At 42.7% G+C, this 20,219-nt stretch overlaps 1 protein-coding gene across 8 annotated transcripts in view; it reads left to right on the top strand.

The window, feature by feature from the left end:
* KIAA1210 (KIAA1210 ortholog) overlaps nt 1-20,219 on the top strand; it is a 545,154-nt gene that overhangs the window by 399,373 nt on the left and 125,562 nt on the right. For all 8 annotated transcript variants that reach the window (XM_085608043.1, XM_085608048.1, XM_085608050.1 and 5 more), the window contains 2 exons: nt 6,818-6,947; nt 11,256-11,414. In XM_085608043.1, coding sequence (XP_085464169.1) covers nt 6,818-6,947; nt 11,256-11,414 — 289 coding nt within the window. The remainder of the gene's footprint in view (nt 1-6,817; nt 6,948-11,255; nt 11,415-20,219) is intronic.

The following is a 20,219-nucleotide window of genomic DNA, read 5'->3' as shown; positions in this document are numbered from 1 at the left end:
ATTCGCGATAAACCTGAGACCACTAATTCTGAGGTTTTTGAGCATTTATTCTGCTTAGTTTTGATAATTCAAAAAGACATTTATAAATCAATTGGACATGTCTTTTAAAAGGAAACACCACATTAGTAAATCACACAATTGCAACACATTTGTATGCGTGATTTAGAACCATTTCTTTTGTGAGACAATATATACAACACATACATAATACCAAACGTTATTTGTGACAAAAATATATACAACAAACCAATGATCACAAGACAAACATCGATTAATTATGTGTGCCAGCCTGAAATTAAACCAGTCCTGCATTTGCACTGAAAACACAAGGCGGACAATTGCTCATTCAAAGACACATGTCTACTGTCCTGCCTGTGGGAGGGTGGGGATGCATATCCTACTTGAGGGTGTTGACAACCTAGAACAAGGGGGAAATAATTTCTATTCAGTCCCCTCGTGGCACACCCTATTCTACCGTTCCCCACACTAAACAGCCAACGCGTTTCGAATCCCCAACAGTTCCGGGACTCTCTTCAGGACTCAGACTTAGTTTGGGCTCTCAATTGTGCTGCAGACAGATGTCCATTATCTGTTCTTCAATTCATATTGTTAATCAAGGCTTACATTTTCTGGGCATGTCTCAACTCTTGATAATGATTTAAAAACGGTCCAGGATCTTGAGACTCGTGAAATGTAGTTGGAGCTCCTGGGCGCATCGCCGTGAATTTCTTCTGCAATAATCCTGACTGTTTCCTTTCATTTCAGCCAAGCGAAGGCAGTTAGAAAATCACCTGGCTCCTCTCATTCACATTGTAAATGGCCATGCAGTACTGACCAGTAACTCATAAATCACTAGAGCCCAGAAGTGGGCTGGGAACGCCACAATGAGTAAGACCCATGAAAGTAACATAATTCACTCTCAGAAGGCCAGGTTTGTTCAGGCCTGTGGGACCTTGAGGTGGTCGGTGCTCTTCCAACTGCCCTGATGGCTCCAATGAAGAGAAACAGCCGGATGCAAGTCTGTTTCTCCTGCAAATGTAAGTTTCACTCATCGCAAGTATGATCAATGGAGATCCTATATCCTAATGCGTTTTACAGTGCCTCAAGGCCTTACCTATTGCAGTAAAAACCTGAAATATGGCCAGTTGAGCTGTACAGACCCCACAGAACATTGACATATCTGTAGACCTTGCGTGTGCCGGCTGTGCTAGCAGCTCCTGATCCCAGGCGGTCATGCCCAGCGCCATGCAGCGCCTGCAGTTTCCAACTCCCGTAATCAGAATCCAGAAGGGAGCAGGGGTCCGGAGCAAGCGCAGATTCTGCCCTCTTTGGGGCTGCAGGCTCCACACTAGCTCATGACACCTTGATGTCAGGAGATGAGGGACAGAACCGGGCGAAGAATAGACAATGCTTGATGGTCTTTGACCCCCAATGTGCACCGTACAGGAAGCGAGAAAGAAAGGGGTTGGTAGTTCTATAGCACCAGGTCTGGCGGGGTCAGGGGGAAATGTGACCAAGATGATCTCCGTCACGCAAATGGGGACAGAGATTGGCTGTCCCATTGCAGTTTTAACAAGACAAAGTTCAGACTCTCCACAGCAGACATTTCATTCTCATACACAGAGCCTCCCGGAGCTCTGGATGAGCCCGCCTTGCACCATTGAGATGCTGGCAAAGGAGCACACCTGTGAAGGTGCAGGACACCCAGTGTGGGTAAAGGGCCACGTTTAATAAATCTATTCTCTGTTAGCATCCAGCAGTCGATATTCGGATTACAGATCAACCTGCCGTTTTCCTATCTAAGATTAAGTGCATGAGCAGGAACATTAGAAGCTAAGTCTTGACTCCTCCTTGGAACACAGCCTCCCGGGCTCTTGATTTTGAAATGCGCCTGCACTAATTCTGCCTAGGCTTGACCCAGTTCCTGTCTCACAAAGATGTTTTACTGTAAAAAACCAAAAAACACACTTCCAATCACAAAGCTAAACCACGCTGTCTCGTGCAGGATCGAAAAATCACACTTCCCAACAAATCTGCTCTTATCCCATTGCTGATAATGACCCTCTATGCAGGCAAAGCGCCTTCCTCTCACAGGAAGTAAGTGTCACACAATTGCATACTGATCTGCCTTGGCAGTGGTCGGCTTTTGTCAGAGGAAGCTTTAATAATCATGTGCAGGTCACCCCATCCAGTGATAATGAGGTTTGGAGAACGGCTCTTGCCTCCGCGCCACAGGAGGCTCCGCTAGCGTGAAAGGATTATGCCACCAATTTAGATTTCTAAGACTTTTACACAGCTTATGTGACAACTTTACAAACTCTTAATATAGCATTATAGATTTTAAAAAATCCAACACATATTTTATTCTGTTAATTAAATATTTCCTGCAAAAATTAAATTATGTTGCTAGCTATCTCCTGACAGATATTGGGTAACTTACAATTAAAGCATAAATGTCACTTTTTTTAAAAAAAGACTACAGCCGGCTGCAGCTTCTTATTCAAAATTTGACCTTTAAGGTTATGTTACCCTTTTGGTTTTGGGTAAAGTAAACATTTAATTTTCATGTTTATAGAACGAGCAACTGCAGATAACTTTGTAATGCTCCTTAATAGGAGCCCAGGGGTACATCGGGCATTTTAAATGGAAGAAATAGTTAACTTTTTTGGCCTGTGCTGCTACATGACTGCTGAAGCCCACCCAGCAAGAAAGCTTTTTGTAGGCTTACCTGCGGGATTCGACTTTCGTGCAATTAAAGACATCCATGTGGCATTACAGCTAACTTGCAAACAGGAAAAACATGTCAATCTAACTTTAAAACTGTGTTTCTGTTTATAAAAGGGGTTTTGCTGTTACGAGCTGTTGATCATAAGTCAAAATGCCAGAAACCGTCCTAACTAGTTCAGGGAAAATACAACAAAAAGGTAGATCCTCCACACCATTGAAGCTGGATTGTCTCACTGAATTCTACCATTAAGATGTCAAAGTTAGTAGGCCTTTCTTTTTGAAAATGACAAATTGGTTCTTTCATTAAATCTGTTAAAAAGCAAAGCACTTTCTGAAATACCACAGGGCCCCCTCCTCTCTTACAGTATAATTCCCTCCAAAATCCACTGACACACCTGCAAAGTAAGAGCCTTTCCTCTAGCACATATTTAGCATTTGGTTGAGCATATTTCATTAAGAAGAAATGTACTTTCAGGGCACGAGTAGCCACAAATTTAAAGCTGTTGTCAGTTGGCAAGTGTAGGTATTTGCAGCAAACTTGATTGTTGAGATATTGAATGAGAAGTCCGAATCTCAATATGAGCTGTGTATGAGCTTTCACAATACCAGTCAATCTGACTGACTCCCAGTATGTACATTGGTTTCTCTGAGGAATACCTAGCTCACCCTTGGTAGTTTAGCACAAGTAGAAAGACTTTCCTCAGAGAAAAATGCAAGTAGTACATGTGCAACGCTACCAAAATAATATTGTTAAACTAAGAGCTTACAATTTCCAAACTAATGAAGGTAAAACAGAAAAATGAATTTATTAGAAATAACAAAAATGGACAAAATAGACATAGGGAGGAGTCTTTTTCATACCAGGAACAGCTCTATAGCAAACAGTGGGAAGTCAAAATCTTTGTCTGTGTGTTGTGATAGACCAAAGTGTAACAAACCTTTCTGGCTAATTTGTGTTAGAGCATTCTTAGGAGAAATTGGTGGTTTGTTTGGGTAAAATGGTTTACCTTTGGAGTTAAAAAATAAAATAAAAATAAAATTACCTGGGTGGCAACCCAAATGCCGCAGATACTCCGGCACCAAAACAGGTCATCTGTTGGCAGGAAATGCTGAAACTTCCTCTTCCTGCACATTGGGACCTACGTTTAATTCTTGCCAATGTATTTCGAAGGTTTGGCACACTTAGTACTCTTTTGTGACCCTTCCAAGTGTCAGTACAGAACCCCATAAGTCATATTTAGGTCGCCGATTCCTAAAGAGGTCTTTGGGACTTTCAGAAAGTTGACATAACAATGCATTCTGCCAGTTGATTACCGTTTGCATTATGGTTTGTAACTCCTATTTTCTGACTTTCAATTTGCTGCCTTTATTTGCTTTAGGCTGTCCGGGTTCAGCTAGTCTCTCCCGTTGCATAAACTGTGTTTTCTGTATTCTTTCAGGAACTCGCTTTCTGTAAACAGGCCTTTAAATCTTGTTGTTTTGTTATCCCATATGCTGAGCATTCGAAGACAAAGGTCAAGTGTCAAGCTCTGTCTTCGAGGGAGCCTGTTGTTTACTTTGCTTTTGGCTGAATTCAAAGTGAGAGAATTTATAGCAAAGAGGAATGCAGATTACTCCGTGCCCCTCCTATGTTTTATTTACAAGGCTGTAACATAACCCTTAAATAGCACATCATGTAATATGCAGATGGCAGATTTTTTAATGATGCATAACTACTCAAACTGCTTTTTACAAAAGGTGTTTTTGAGCACTGTATCTTGTTTGGTTGCATTAGTTATAATGAGAGTTGCCACGAGCTGGATAAACTGCCAGTTCTGAGAAGCACACAACAAAATTGTCAAAAGTCAGAAGTTTCCTGTTGTTTCCTTGAACCAGCCTGTCTGATTCTAACAGAGCGATGTTTAGAGAAGTTTCCAATACAAATGGCTTCAATCAGGGGGACAAAAAAAACTAACACATCTTTTGGAATGGGGTTACCATCTGTAAGGAATATCCACAAAATGTAAGGTATAAGGTCCTTTATTAGCAACAGCCCAGAAACAGTGGTTTTACTCCCAATTAGCAGTAACTGTCATCTGTGGAACCCAGAGCTGCTCACACTCTACTTAAAAAACAAACCATCATAAGTTCCGGTAACAGAATTCTAATATGCAACCCAAAACCGTTTGGTATTACTATGGTGCTTGAGCGAGGTAAGGCTGAAATGCTGATGAGGGGTGATACCCCGAAACTGGTCCACGATGCTGGTTTCTTGTCCAAGGAGGACCCGTCTTGGCAGATTGGGCTGGACTGTTCCCATGAGGGACAGGGTCAAGACTGATTTACATATGGCTGGGTCTCAACTGGGGAGGCATGGTGAGCAAAAGAATGGTGGATTTAACCCAGATCTTTTGACTGGGGGTGAATGTTTTATTTGTTCCGCATTCTATCTATCCTTTGTGTGTCTTTTGCTTTCTTGCCCTATGTGCCCCAGGTATGCCCAGACATGGGTCCCTGGCTTACTGTGCCACTGGATCCAAGCTAGCCAGGCTGATGAGGGGTGATACCCCGAAACTAGTGTCAGGATGCTTGTTTCTGGTACAGGTAGGACCTGGCTTGGTAGTTCAGGCTGGACTGTTTCCATGAGGAGCAGGATCTAGACTGATTTGTATCTGTTGGGGTCTAAACTGGGGTGGCATGGTGAACAAAAGAACCATGGATTTAACCCAGATCTCTTGACTGGGGGTGAATGTTTGATTTGTTCCACATTCTGTCCATCATTTGTGTCTTTTACTTTCTGATTATCATCTGTTGGGGTGTACTCGGCAGACATATGCTACAACTTTAACATGCCTCCCAACACTGCCCACTTGCCTTACTGAATGCAAACAGTTTCCTAGGCAGGAGCAGCCATTGTAAGGTGGATACCCAAAATTAGCCTCTCCACCACTTTGGATGTTGCAAACACGAGCAGTGCTACAAGGCCATTGCCCCAAAGGATGAAAGGATCCACCTCAGGGACTATTGGCACGTGAAGGTATACCAAATTATTTCAAAATTAGCAAGCATGTACAAGTGGCTGGGTACTCAAAAATAAACACCATCTGGATGCCGGAGATACTACAAAACTAAAAACAAAATGCCTTTGTCAAGAAGGGAATACTCAATCATGGAAAACAGCAGAGCTGTTCCTAATTCACTGATAAGTAACAACTCAGGACTAGTGTTGAAATGTGTAGAGGTTCAGAAGTAAAAATAAAAATGAGTGCCACCAGAGATTTCACCTGAGATGTTCCCGCCATCCGGGGTGATGGTGCATACGCTTCTCCAACCTGTCAAAAGAACATACATTCTTGGCCCAAAGTTAAGGTCAGATGTAGTTGAAGGAATTCTCACAATGGTGGATGAAACAAATAAGTGAGATGTGACGACCCATTTAGAATAAAATCTCAACAAAGGAAGTTTAAAAAAAGTGTTGATCATCTAAAGCGGATGGTCTTCTTCCAGGTGGTCACCAGTAAATTATATAAGCTGGTTGATGATAATGGACTTGTTTTAGCTCCTCCAAGTTTTGTACCTAGGTGCCAACTGTGAACCAGATTGACATCAGTTGATCTTCCAATAAATCAAACATAAGACAAAGAACGTCAGCTGCTAAATACATGTTATTAATTATTACAATTTCTACCTTTGTTCAGTGGAGTGACTCACTAGTAGTAACAAGGGGTTATAGGTTTTAAATCTAAGTTTTGTGTACATCGAGGTGGACTTACGGAGGAACACACAACCCTCCTGGTTCTTTCTAAAGGTAAAGCAACATATATCTCTTCTTGGCTTGTGAACTGATGATCTTAAAATGTAATTATTGCATTGTACTATGGTAACATTTGTTGTTTGGTGCACAATTTAACTTTTGTATGTAAAAATATATATAATTGATCCTTTAAACTAACATCCACAGATGTGTCTACCAAGTGTCTTGTTACTAGTGCTGTTGTTTAAAGTGTAATATTGGAGTTTTCTAGATTTAGCCTATCCTTTTTGGTTGAATGAGGGAAAGAGTCAATAGTCCCGCAAAGTTTTTGACAATGCCAAAATGTTTATATTCTAGATCAAAGGGAAGTATGGGTAACAAGGCCCTGTCACATGATAGTGTGTTCATTTCTGAACCTGCCTCAGAAAATACAACTGGTGAGAGATTATCACAGGAAACTACGCCCGGGAAGGTGAAAGCTTTGCAGGTATGAGAACTTTTATTCTGTCCAGTTGTTAAAAGATTTTTAATACTAATATAGCATGAGGGGCTATATATCCTTTCCAATGTGTATTTCCACCTCAGCGCATAGATTTAGCAACAAGACCCAGATGTGTCTGCATCTAAGTCCATTTTACAATTCTGCACCCTTTGAAGGGCCAGTATGTCATCTTCTATCTTGCAAAAAAGACATCTACGAACTTGTGATACTGTACTGATATCCAGGAGTGCCCTGGTTCTGTCCTTGTTCTCTTTGTGATTATTTTTTAAACACATGTTATTTGTTTTTGAAAATACAAAGGAAACAACTAAAGGCATTGCATTCCAAACAGTCTCCATCACCCTACCCATCAACAACCACTGAGAAACAGAATAATCAACAAGTGCAGTCTCTGACATGGAGGACAATCCAGAGTAATCCCACCATTTGCCCCATGTCTTGGATAATTTCTGAGGACAACCCCTCACAACATAGATTAGCTATTCTTGTTTGGAACACCAGTCCATACCAGATCTCCAGGACTGCAGCCCGGGGGTCTGGGACAATTTCCAGTTCTTCGCAGTGTGTTTTTGGCCACCAATGTCGTCAGACCCACCAGCCGTCAGTGCCTTCTGAAGCACCTGAAGTCCTCTAAATGTCCCAGAAGGGCTAACTTGGGGGTGAGCGTGATGGCTGCACCCAGCACCCTGTAAAGTGTACACCCTATCCGGGACCAGTAATGATTGATCTTCGGGCAATTCCACACATTGTGTAAGAAGTCTGCCTCAGGGGTAGAGCACCTGGGCCAGTTAGGGTCTGGCTCAAGGCCCCCATGCCAGTGTCGACTGGGTGTCACGCATGTGAGGTGTAAGTCCTGTAACTGCACCAGTGTGAGCCATGCGGAGATAGCAAGATCCCTAGAGATCATAAAAGCCATTGCTACTCCAGTTCGTCCAGGTCTGCAACCCAGCCCTCACATTGCCATCAAGTTAAGTCCAACATCTCTGGGACATTTCTGTTCAAAACACAATACAATTGAGAAATCCCTCCTGAATCCAAACTGCCCATCAACAATCAGCCTCAAAGGGACTGTACAGCGGCAACTCCACCAGATCAGCGGAGTGTCGCCCAAGTGCGTGCCTAATCTGCAGATATCTATGAAACTGTTTGGGGGGGAAAAGCTGAAAGTGGGCCTGCATATCTGTGAAGGAACACATGTGGCTGTCCGTCCAGACGTCACCCAATAAAGTTATCCCTATCATGTCCCAGCGCTGGATACCCTCTAGTTGGGCCTTGTGAGTTAACCAGCGTCCTCTCCAGAGCGGAGTCTGCTGGGTATGTCTTCTGTCCCACCTAAGAAATCTATTGGCAACATGCCAATCAAGAAAGTTTGTTCTGGTGAGTTCAGGCATAGGAATCTTTGTGATTATTAGAAGTCACATTTTATTACACAAACATGAATTTGTTTTTTTTTTTTAATTGTATCCCTTCAGTGTTATAGATTTCTTTAACATATATAGTTACTCTACATTAATTTTTCTTACAATTTTGATTATCCCGATGCTATGAGTACCAGTGTATTTCAAGTCCAAAGGCCTCTCATCAGTGGGCAAACATTAACCAGCTGAACTATAAACATCGAAGAGGAGGTGGCAGAGAAGCTGTAACATGACATCGATGTTAAATACAGCCGTTAATACGTCCTTGACTGGAAGCAGAAATGTTGCTCTTGAGACTAGGTTCTGATCACACACAGTGGTGGTAATGTGTGCAAAGAGACCTTTATATCCACTAATGTCATCTGACTAATCCATATTTCAAATTGTGATGGTATTCTTTGACCAAGATCCTTCTGCTCTCTACTAGAGTCATGGTAGATTCTGGTGAGCTCACCAGGCAAATGCCATCAGATATTTGGAAAGCAGCTGCATGTGCCACTCCACAAAATGTCCGTAGGAACTACTCTTGATCACCATTGGAAACCATGGCACACCTTTTTAGGTTTGACGGCTTGTAGAACATGTTTACATAGACATAGGTTGCCCAGTTTTGCCTTTCTCCACCTCCTTCATTTGTAATTTCTTTTTGATAGATCATGGGAGTAGATTGGTGTTTCCTATATAGGGATTAGTTACTCAGTTCTTTTTTTTTTCACCTACACCCTGATGGTCTGCCATTGGTGTGAACTGTTATATCAATAGGCTAATGTGATAACTGATCTAGTGGAAAGAATGTATGTCAGCTGCTGCCTGTGCATGTGTTGTATGGAAAGCAACTGCTTCTAATTTTAACATGTATTAGAACACCTTTCAGTTTTGCCTGTACAGTACAGGGTAGCCATCTGGATGTAATGGAAAATAATACTATAACGAAGTAATGGAGTTGCCATGTACCTAACTTTCTGTTGCAGAGCCTTCAAGTTCCTCCTGGGCAACCCTCATAACTTCACAGAACATCATTCCAGTAATCATATTCACATTAACACATGTACATATTGTGATTTGTGCTTGGAAAATACATTTATTAAGACTATATTTTTTAATTTGCACCCTGCAATTCTTTCTGCGTATGAAATTGATACCAATTCAGTTTGTCACTTAAAACAATTAAATACTAACTTATTTGTGAAGTAAGTCTTGCTGATCTTTCTTCGACTTCGTCGTGGTGCCTACAGCACGGAAACATGTCGGAGTCATCCCCCTCTTTAAGAAACCCTCTCTTGGTGCTGCTCAGCCAGAAAACCACTATCCTATCTCTTTGCTATCTTTTCTATCTAAAGTAGTGGAGAAACATCTAAATAAACTCCACAAAACCTTCTTGGAGCAGAACCAAATTTTAGACACCTCGCAGAATGGTTTTGGACTCTCCTGATTGAGACGGAGACTGCGCAGTGCTGTAGAGGAAAGCAGTTCATCTGCTCTTATTCTTTTAGATTTGAGTGCCGTCTTTGACACAGTATCTCATGAGTTGACTATACAGAGACTATGAAAATGGGTTTCGTGGTAAGGCCTTGACTTGGTTCACTTCCTTTTTAGGTGATCAATCTTTTCAAGTGATATCCCCCCTTTTTCATCCTCCTTAAGGACTTTGGAACACAGCATTAATAGACAAGATGATTCCATCTAGGCTTCTGTTGCAACCATATCTGCCTACCAGAAATTTCTGCTCCGTGACTTTAAATCCGGCCCTTATATCACATACTAAAAGGGCGAGATTGGGAAGACGTTCATTCCGAGCATTGGCACTGGTCCTATGGAATACTCTTCCTCCACGATTAAGGGGGACAAAAGAATCATTTTAGTATCAACAGCAGCTAAAGACTTGGCTATTTTCAGTCTAGGTTTCCTTGTGCTTTTCTATGTCATGCTTCTCAGTATGACATGCTGTATTGTCATAACAGTTGGCAGCACTGGGAAGACTCATTCTGGGGCAGCTTGTGCTTTAGAAATCACCTTAACCTAAAAATTAAAGTACTGAAATCCCTCATAGTGAAGTCTCCTTCAGTACTTACCTGTATTGTAACATCTCATGAGGTAGAAAGTACTGTAATCTCACCATAAAAGCATACCAAAGCATAGTGACACTGTGGTTAAGAGATCACAAATGTGATATTTTCTCAAAAATTCTTTTTGTCCTCATGTCACCACTGATTAGCACCAGTCGATGCGCCCTTCATGAGTCCCCAAAATTGGCCATGGATCAGTCAGATTTACTGGGTTATTTCGAAATTTGCACTGTCCTCCCAGTTGCTGAATTGAGAGGGTGTAATCATCGGACAGAAAGGTCTTCAATATTTTAGCTTTGACCTGCTGGGATGTCCCGAACATAATTAACTCTGGGCTTACCTCTATGTTGACACCCACGGAGAGCGAAATGGTCTTACCCACTGCTGACCAGAATTCTACCAGTTTTGAGCAGTTGGCAAACATGTGCACATCATCAGCATCTCTGCTGCCACATCAATTGCAACTTTTTTTAAATTGATTTAAAGGTATTTATAATTAGGTTTAATTCGCTTTCCATTGGGACTAGACTTTACCATTTGATCCTCACTGTTGTAGGAGCTTGAATCACCAGTATTACTAATTAAAAAGTTGCAGTCTATTGACGTTTTTATAGCCTAGAAATGTCTTGAGGCTGAGATTTTACAAGGCTTCATTGATACATTATCATGCATCATGAAAAATTGCCAATAACTGCACTATGTATGACATTTAATTTGTATACTAGATGTTATTTGATTTTAAATGATAATTTTAGATGTACTGTTATGTGTAGATCATATATTCACCATTATTGTCATTTATTTCCCAGCTACAGTTACAGTCCAACATTAGAGTTGGGTCGTCACCGCAAGTCATAACAAAAAAAGCAGGTGATGATGCAGGGGCAGTTTCTGAAGATGATGGATTACCACAAAGTCCTCCAGAAATTTCTACTCTTCATCAAGTTCTAACGTGCTCATCTAGCAAGGTAATTAATTATTGTCATATGGTAAAATTAGGCATAGAATGTACATGCTCAACTAAGTTGCCATGTTTCTTCTTTGCACCATTTCAGCTCTGATGTGCATTCATTATATGAATGTGCGCGTAATAAGGATAAGGCAACACTATTTGCTTGTGATAAACTATTAGAAAATACTAGTGACCTGACATGCTTTCTCTTGTCCTTTGGTACCACTGTCACCAGGATTCTTCTTCTCCCCTCTGTGGCCTCACCCACAGACAGAGGGAGCTGTGCCATATTGTAACACTGCTTCCCACCAACTGTGCCAGCTGGCCACTCTGCCTCCTACTGTCTCCCTGACACTCACAATCAGACCATTAGCATGAGCAGGCTGCTGACTTGAAGCAGTCGGTGTACATGAGGCTTTTATCTTGTACAGAATACTGCCATCTTTCTGGCATCACTGAGTCTTCACTCCACTAAAGGATTCTGCTGGCTGCTATAATTGGTACAGCACCAGCACTCAAGGCCTAGCTAAGGCGACACAATGGCTCACTGTCAGGGCTGGACTGGGGACCCAAAACAGTCCTGTCAGTTTTGTCGGACCACCCCACCACTCCCCCAGGGAGAGGTGGGGGTGGAGGGGTCCAGTGTGAAGCATTGTGGATTTTGTCATTGGGGGCCGATATTGCAGCATCACTGCAAAACCGGCCCACAGTAACAATACTGGCCCCTGCCATTGCAAAACTGGCCTGACCCTTCCATCCTCCCAAGAAAACGCCTAATGCACGCTACGGCAAGTCTGACCCTGCTCACTGAGGTGAAACATAGGTTATGAATTTGAAGCCCAACAAAACTACATAGTATATAATCATTGAGTGTGAAGTAGATCCAGTCAAATTTAGTATTAGTAATCCTTTTATTGATAGTGTTACAGTTATCCCTCCTGTTTCCACATCTTGTCCTGTTTTTCATGACACAGTTTGGGATCTGTTGTCATGGTTTTACAAAAGGCAAATACGAATCCCGGAATCCAACGGAAGAAAAACAGGACCAGATAAAGTTCCACTTTACCTAGTAAAATGGATGCTTCTGAAGTAAAAAGACACTAAATATATGGAATAATGTACCATTATCTGTTCATTATAAAGGATATTGCAAGTCCTTGCAGAGTTCAGTGACCTTGTAAGGCATAGTGTCTGAAGCATTCAGCCTCTGTATATGCACACAACTCCTCAGTGACTTGCACTATCTCTGTAATGTACCGTTGGAGTGAACATTATTGTGTGTGTGTTAATGTATATGTGTGTGTGTATATATATATATATATATATATATATATGTCATATCATGAATCACTAACTACTTTAAAGATTCAGCGTGACTTACTGGGAGTCCAACCTTTTACTTGTACCCAAGTATAATACCAGATAATATATAAGGGATAAAGTACCCCCTGCAGTACATTATAATGATATGGCAAGTCACAGAGGAGTTCTATAACCATGTAGAGGAACAAGGCTGAAGGCTGACTTTCTTTATAAGGTTATGGAACTCTAAGGTAACTTGCAATATCCTCCTCATGTACGCCAGGGGGTACTTTAGCCAATATAATACAAGGTCATACTATCACCTTTGCCACAAACCACTTAAAATCTTGGTGCGCGGTTCTTTCATATGAAAGAGCGATGATGTTTACCAACATGAAGAATAAAAATAAAACCTCTGGTGCAAAATTAAACATATCAAAAATCTGTTAGTTATTTTTTGCGAACAGATATTGTAAACAGTTCAATACAAGCCAGTTTAAAAGAGAAAGCCGCAGTAGCTCAGAATGTGTAGAAACATGCAGAAAGATTAAAACTTGTCTCTAAGGAGTGCAAAAAAATAAACATATTGTCTCTGCTTCTCATTGTAAGCTAATAAAATAGACTAAAGAAAAGTAACACTCAGGTTTTATTGCTTTAAACATCTGCTAAAATTATACTCCTTGACCTGACCTGCCTTTCACCTCTGCTGCAGGCTTTGGCAGCAAGCATTGTGATGTTAGAACTTATAATAGTCGAGTTCCAACGCTTTTTCTTTATATTTGGAGACTGGGTTGTCAGAGACTGCTAATAATACAAGGATTACAGAATCCCATGTATTATAAATCAATTAGTGGCAGGTTCCTGTATAATAGCCAACACAATTATTCAATTCAAAGATCGTTTTTTAAATTAACCTTGAATAGATAAAGGGCTGAAGTGTCATGCCAAGAAAAACATTCTGCCTACCCAAAGTAAATAGAACTCAGATTCATCTGCCTTAAATATCCCAAATGAAACTGGTAAGACACATGTGAAAACTTCCCCTGGAGCTGCTGTCCTGCTGCTTTTAACAATCTCATTGTTGAAACGAAGGGGTATGTGGTTTAAGACCAAAAGGGATTGGGCCCGCTTGAATAGGTCACTGGAGGAGACTGTACCCCTTTGTTGCCTCCATGTTTATATATTCTGCTCCCGGCTAAGCTTATTAGTTGAGCAGGCCCAATTTGTGCACTTAAATTTATTAAAAGCTTTAGTAAAGACCAATGTATTTTTTCAAACATAGGTCACTGTGTTGAAAAATGACATTTCAACATTGATATTCTGTTAAAAAAAAGTCATATCGTAATCTGAGCAGTACATCAATCGATTGAGCGTCACTTAAGTTTTAACCATTACCTTAATGCTAGAATGAGTGCTATTGAAGGAAAGTATATTTTCGAGGCACATGAGCTGCGGAATTCATACTGTAGCATAGATCGCCATCTGGTGTTGGGCTTGGATGCTTGCACCTTGTTGTTGTCTTGGAATAAGTATTTTGTAGTCACGAGATAGGTCACTCCTCCCTTGGACAATAGTGCGCATGGGCATCGACTCCATCCTCAGATTGTTTTTTTCTGCCATCTGGTTCGGATGTAACTTCTGCGCTCCGGTTCGGCACCATATTCTCCAAACCTTTTCGACGCGCAAACCATCATAAACTCAACAGTATTGTTCTTGATCGCATGCTCTTCGAAGCGCTCCTCGAATATTCGATTCCGGTCGTCGACGCGGCCCACTGGGCCTATTGACGCTGTTCGGGCCTACGGCTCATGGAAAGGACTCCATTTAAAAAAAATGCCCCCAGTGAGGAGCTAAATTCCCACACAGTGACCACCACAAGGTCTGTAACCTGTGTCTCTCACCCGAGCACGATGAGACTAATTGTCAGGCCTGTGCCTCCTTTCGATCCAAAAAGACCATCCGTGATCGATGGGTCCGACGACACATCATGGCGCAACAAGCAGCTCCGGCACCGGTGGACATCTTCGATGAAGGCCCTGATGTCCCAGAGGAGGATTCTGAGGATCGCAAAATCGTGTCCGAAGCAGACGACTCTGACGACCACATCACTCCAGGTCAACGAGTGAGTACAACTTCGCCTGCTGGCCCCAGTCGTGACCGAAAACGAGCTTCAGGAGCCCCGCCCAGGGCCCGGCTCTGAAGATAAAAGACAAGCCTTCCGGCGGCTCGGGACCGAGCAAGCCGCATATCAGTGTCCCGCAAGCACCATCGGCACCGAAGACGGGAGCACAGCCTACTCCCAAAAAGACGTTGGCACCGACTCCCTCAGCACCGAAAGAAAAGACATCAGGTCCGAAACCAAGACATTCGGAACCAAAAAACATTTCCGCCTCCACATCAAAGCCGAAGGACCCAAAACCACCTCCCAAGGCTCCAGAGCACAAATCCAAACCTCGCTCGGACCCAAAGAAATCTGGACCGAAGCCATCTACTGATGAGGAAGAACTGTTTCGACCGGATCCTTTTGATCCGAAAAAAAAAACTCTCCACATAGACCCCAAAACAGGACATGTGGCTGCTTTTCCACAAAAGAAGAGGAAATTGGACACCCCAGGCATTCCTGCAGTGCCTGTAAAGAGGAAAGACTGTACTACTTCACCTTTCTGACCCTCTTCTCCTGTTCTTCCTACTAAGCCTGTCTCTCCTCCACATTCTCCCATACTTCCACCAAACTCACCACTACCACAGGATGATGATTTAGGGGATGGGGGAGGCAACAGTGACCCTTTTACTGACCCTGATGATGACACAGACGTACCACAGGACGATTGGGACGATTATGATGACCCAGTAGATCCTCCAGACCTCCCTGATCCCCATGCATACCCAACAAAGCCATCTCCCCCAGATGACAATATTGGTTTTAGTCAGCTTGTAAATGGGGATGCTCAGTACCATGGTGCTTCAATGCATTCGGACCCCGCAGAGGAGGACTTTCTAATAGACACCTTTGAACAGCCACTAAAGACTGTACAAACCCTGCCAATGTTAAAAGGTTACATTAAACATGCCCCGACATATTCAAGGACCCTGTTAGGACTAGAATTCTCAATCCCAGAATTGACAAAAAATATAAACCCGCTCCCACCTACATCAAGGGTCAACTCCCTTTAGATTCCCTAGTGGTAAATAACGATAGAAAACGTGCCAATTCTCAGACCTCCGGTGATGCGCCACCTCCGGACAAGGAGTCTACATTTTTAGATGCTTCTGGCAAACGAGTTGCTGCCCAAGCAGCTAATCACTGGCGGATAGCCACCACACAGGCATTACTTGCTAGGTATGATAGGGCTCACTAAGACCAACTGGAAACCCTATTGCAATATTTACCTGATCAATATAAGACCAAGGCCACTGATTTGATTCAAGAGGGGAAATTAATAACTAATGCATCAATTAAGTGTGCCCTTGATGCAGCAGACACCGCCTCTAGGTCCATTAACAATAGCGTGTTACTCAGACGACATGCCTGGTTCCGCATCTCTGGCTTCAAACAGGAGGTACAAACAACTATCCTCAATCAGCCGTTCAATCAGGAACGACTATTTGGACCGTCTGTAGACACCACTCTAGAAAAAATAAAAAAGGACACAGACTGCTAAATCTATGGGAGCATTACAGTCTCCATCCACACGTGGTTCCTTTCGACGCTGCTTCTATAGAGAAGCATCCAAGAACATCACTGCTTCTTCTTCCTACAAAAACATCCCCAACAGGGGATATTTTAGAGGTGGATACAGGGGAGATAACAAAGGAAGAGGCCGAGGTACCAACAACACTCACACCTCCCCCACTAATAAGCAGTGACTTCCCTCCACTCCCTCCAGACCATTCCACTCCGGTCGGAGGGAGACTATCACAGTTCCTACCTGTCTGGAATTGCATCACTACAGACAAGTGGGTAAGACAAATTATCCAGTATGGTTACTGCCTGGAACTTACAGCCACCCCACCCACCATGCCACCCAAACAGCGTCCAATGTCCACAGAACATCTCACGCTCTTAAATCAGGACATTCTCTCACTGCTTCAAAAGCATGCAATAGAACTAGTTCCCTTAAAGCATCAAGGAACAGGGGTTTACTCGGTGTATTTCCCAATCCCCAAAAAGGACGCCACCCTAAGGACAATACTCGACCTCAGACCTCTCAATCTTTACATACAGTCAGATCATTTTCACATGATCACTCTTCAACAGGTCCTCCCACTACTTCAACAGGGTGACTTCCTTGCCACACTAGATCTCAAGGTCGCCTACTTCCATATTCCCATACACCCTGCTCACAGGAAATACCTAAGATTCATGTTGGACGGACAACACTATCAGTTCAAAGTCCTTCCATTCGGGGTGACCACAGCACCCAGAGTGTTCACAAAGTGCCTTGCAGTAGCAGCAGCGCACTTTAGAAGACAACACATCCATGTCTTTCCATACCTCGACGGCTGGCAGATAAAAGCCAAGTCACACAACCAGTGTGTCCATCACACTTACCAAACCATCCAGCTACTACACAACTTGGGGTTCACAGTAAACTACACCAAGTCACATCTTCAGCCCTCCCACATACCTCAGTATCTAGGGGCCACAATAGTTACATCCAAACTCTGGCATATCCCAATCCAACCAGGATAGCCAGTATACAAACCCTCATCACCAAATTTCAGCCACAGCATTCCCTCCCAGCAAGGGTGTTCATGCAACTCATAGGAATGATGGCATCTTGCATCTTCATTGTACCTCGCGCAAGACTTCAAATGCGTCCATTACAGGAATGCTTAGCATGTCAATGGAACCAAGCTCAAGGTCAGCTTACAGATCTGGTGTTGGTAGACAGCCGCACACATCGCTCTCTGCAGTGGTGGAACACACAAAACCTTTCCAGGGGGCGGCCGTTCTTAGAGCCGGTTCCACAGATAGTGCTAACAGCAGACTCATCACTCTCCGGCTGGGGAGCCCATCTCCTACACCATACAATCCAGGGCAAGTGGACGACTCATCAAAAATCACTCCACATCAATCACCTAGAATTACTAGCGATATTATTAGCGTTAAAATAGTTCCAAACACATCTTCTCAACAAAACTGCCCTAGTCCGCACAGACCATATGACAACGATTGTATTATATACAAAAACAAGGAGGAACACATTCTTTGCAACTGTCTCATCGAGCGCAAAGCATATGGAGATGGGCCATTCCACAAAACATATATATGCTAGCAGAACATCTGCCAGGGGTGAACAATCCGATAGCTGATCTGTTAAGTCACCAGACTCAACCGATACACGAATGGGAACTTCATCTGCAGGTTCTTCAACCTTTCTTCCAAATGTGAGGACAACCAGACATCGATCTGTTTGCCACAAACACAAACGCAAAATGCCCAACCTTCGCCGCCAGGTTCCCACACCCGTTGTCCAAGGGAAATGCGATATGGATGAACTGGTCAGACAGATTTGCGTATGCTTTTCCGCCACTCCCACTCATTCCGCTAGTAGTACGCAAGCTCAAGCAACAGTCTCTCAAAATGATCCTAGTTGACCCCACATGGGCACGACAACCATGGTTCACAACACTCTTCGAACTCTCGCTAGTTCCACACCAGAAGCTATGTCTCTTCCCAACCCTGCTCACACAGAACTATGGAGAGATAAGACACCCAGATCCAGCACAGCTGAATCTAGCAATCCTAGAGTTTGGTTACCTTAACCTCCCACCCGAATGTATGACTATTATTAAAGAAGCCAGACGCCCCACTACTAGAGCTTGCTATGCAGCTAAATGGAAAAGATTTGTCATTTACTGCAACAACAACAAAATAGATTCATTAGATGCTTCAATTCAGAACATTATCTGCTATTTGCTACATCTACAAAAAAGCAATCTGGCATACTCATCAATCCGATTACATCTGGCTGCTCTTGCACCCTACCTACAAAACAGACATTTGTCATTGTTTAGGGTACCCACTATCAAAGCCTTAAAAGAATAATTCCACCCAGACTACCACCCTCTCCAGTGTGGAACCTTAACATTGTTCTTAATAGACTCATGGGTCTCCCATTTGAGCCTTTACACAAATGTGAATTACAATTCCTTACATGGAAGGCAGCCTTCCTTGTCGCAATCACCTCTCTCAGACGAGTAAGTGAGATCCAGGCTTTAACCATACAAGAACCGTTCTTACAAATACATCGTAACAAAGTGGTTCTCAGGACAAATCCAAAATTCCTTCCAAAATTAATCTCTGCTTTCCATCTTAACCAATCAGTAGAGTTACTAGTATTTTTCCAAAACCCTGATTTGGTAGCAGAAAGAGCTCTTCACACACTAGACGTCAAAAGAGCTTTACTTTATTACATACACCGGACTAGAGCCTTTAGAAAAACATTACAACTTTTTGTAGCTTTCTCACCACCTCATAAAGGCAATCCCATCTCCAAAGCTGGAATTGCAAGGTGGATAGTAAAATGCATTCAAATATGTTACAAGAAAGCAAAACGTACGTTAACAATTCCCCCAAGAGCACATTCAACTCACAAACTAGGGGCTTCCATGGCATTCTTAGGGAAAATTCCTCTAGAAGACATTTGTAAGGCAGCAACATGGTCTACAACACACACCTTCACTAAACACTATTGTGTAGATGTGCAGGCGAAGCAACAGGCTTCTGTAGGCCAAGCTGTTCTTTTTCAAACCACTGCAACTGATACAGGCAACCACCGCTAGGGGAGACACTGCTATACAGTCTATGCTACAGTATGAATTCCGCAGCTCATATCCCTCGAACGGAAAATGCTGCTTACCAGTATGCATCTGTTATTAGCATGTAGAGCTGTAGAGATTCATACGCCCACCCGCCTCCCCGGAGCCTGTATCTGTTCCAGTTTTATCTTAATAAGATACATTCACATAGACATCTCTTCTACTTCTTACTGACTCCATCATTTCCCACCATGGCGAAAAACAATCTGAGGATGGAGTCGATGCCCATGCGCACTATCGTCCAAGGGAGGAGTCACCTATCTTGTGACTACAAAAGACTTCTTCCAAGACAACAACAAGGTGCAAGCGTCCGAGCCGAACACCAGATGGCGATCTATGCTACAGTATGAATCTCCGCAGATCTACATGCCAAGAACAGATGCATACTGGTAAGTAGCATTTTCCTTCTTTCACATGTTCAGAAGCCATATGTAGTGTTATGAGTCCACTTTCTTACAAGGTGTAGGATGATCACACAATCTGTGAATTTGTAAACTTCACCTTTGTCTGATACCCCGGGGGAAAAACTTTAATAATAAAATCTGATTAGACCTTCATTGAGTCCTTAGCCCTCTGTAGTAATTTCAGGTCACCATATGTGTTATAGGTGAGACAGCTGCAAATAAGAGCAGCTAAGTAGTTGCCCATGATATGCTGTATTTTATCATATTTGGCTCACTCTAAGTGAGCTCAT

The sequence above is a fragment of the Triturus cristatus genome, chromosome 5_2, assembly GCF_964204655.1.
Source record: "Triturus cristatus chromosome 5_2, aTriCri1.1, whole genome shotgun sequence".
Taxonomy (NCBI): Eukaryota; Metazoa; Chordata; class Amphibia; order Caudata; family Salamandridae; genus Triturus; species Triturus cristatus.
This window is presented reverse-complemented; position numbering and strand designations above follow the sequence as displayed.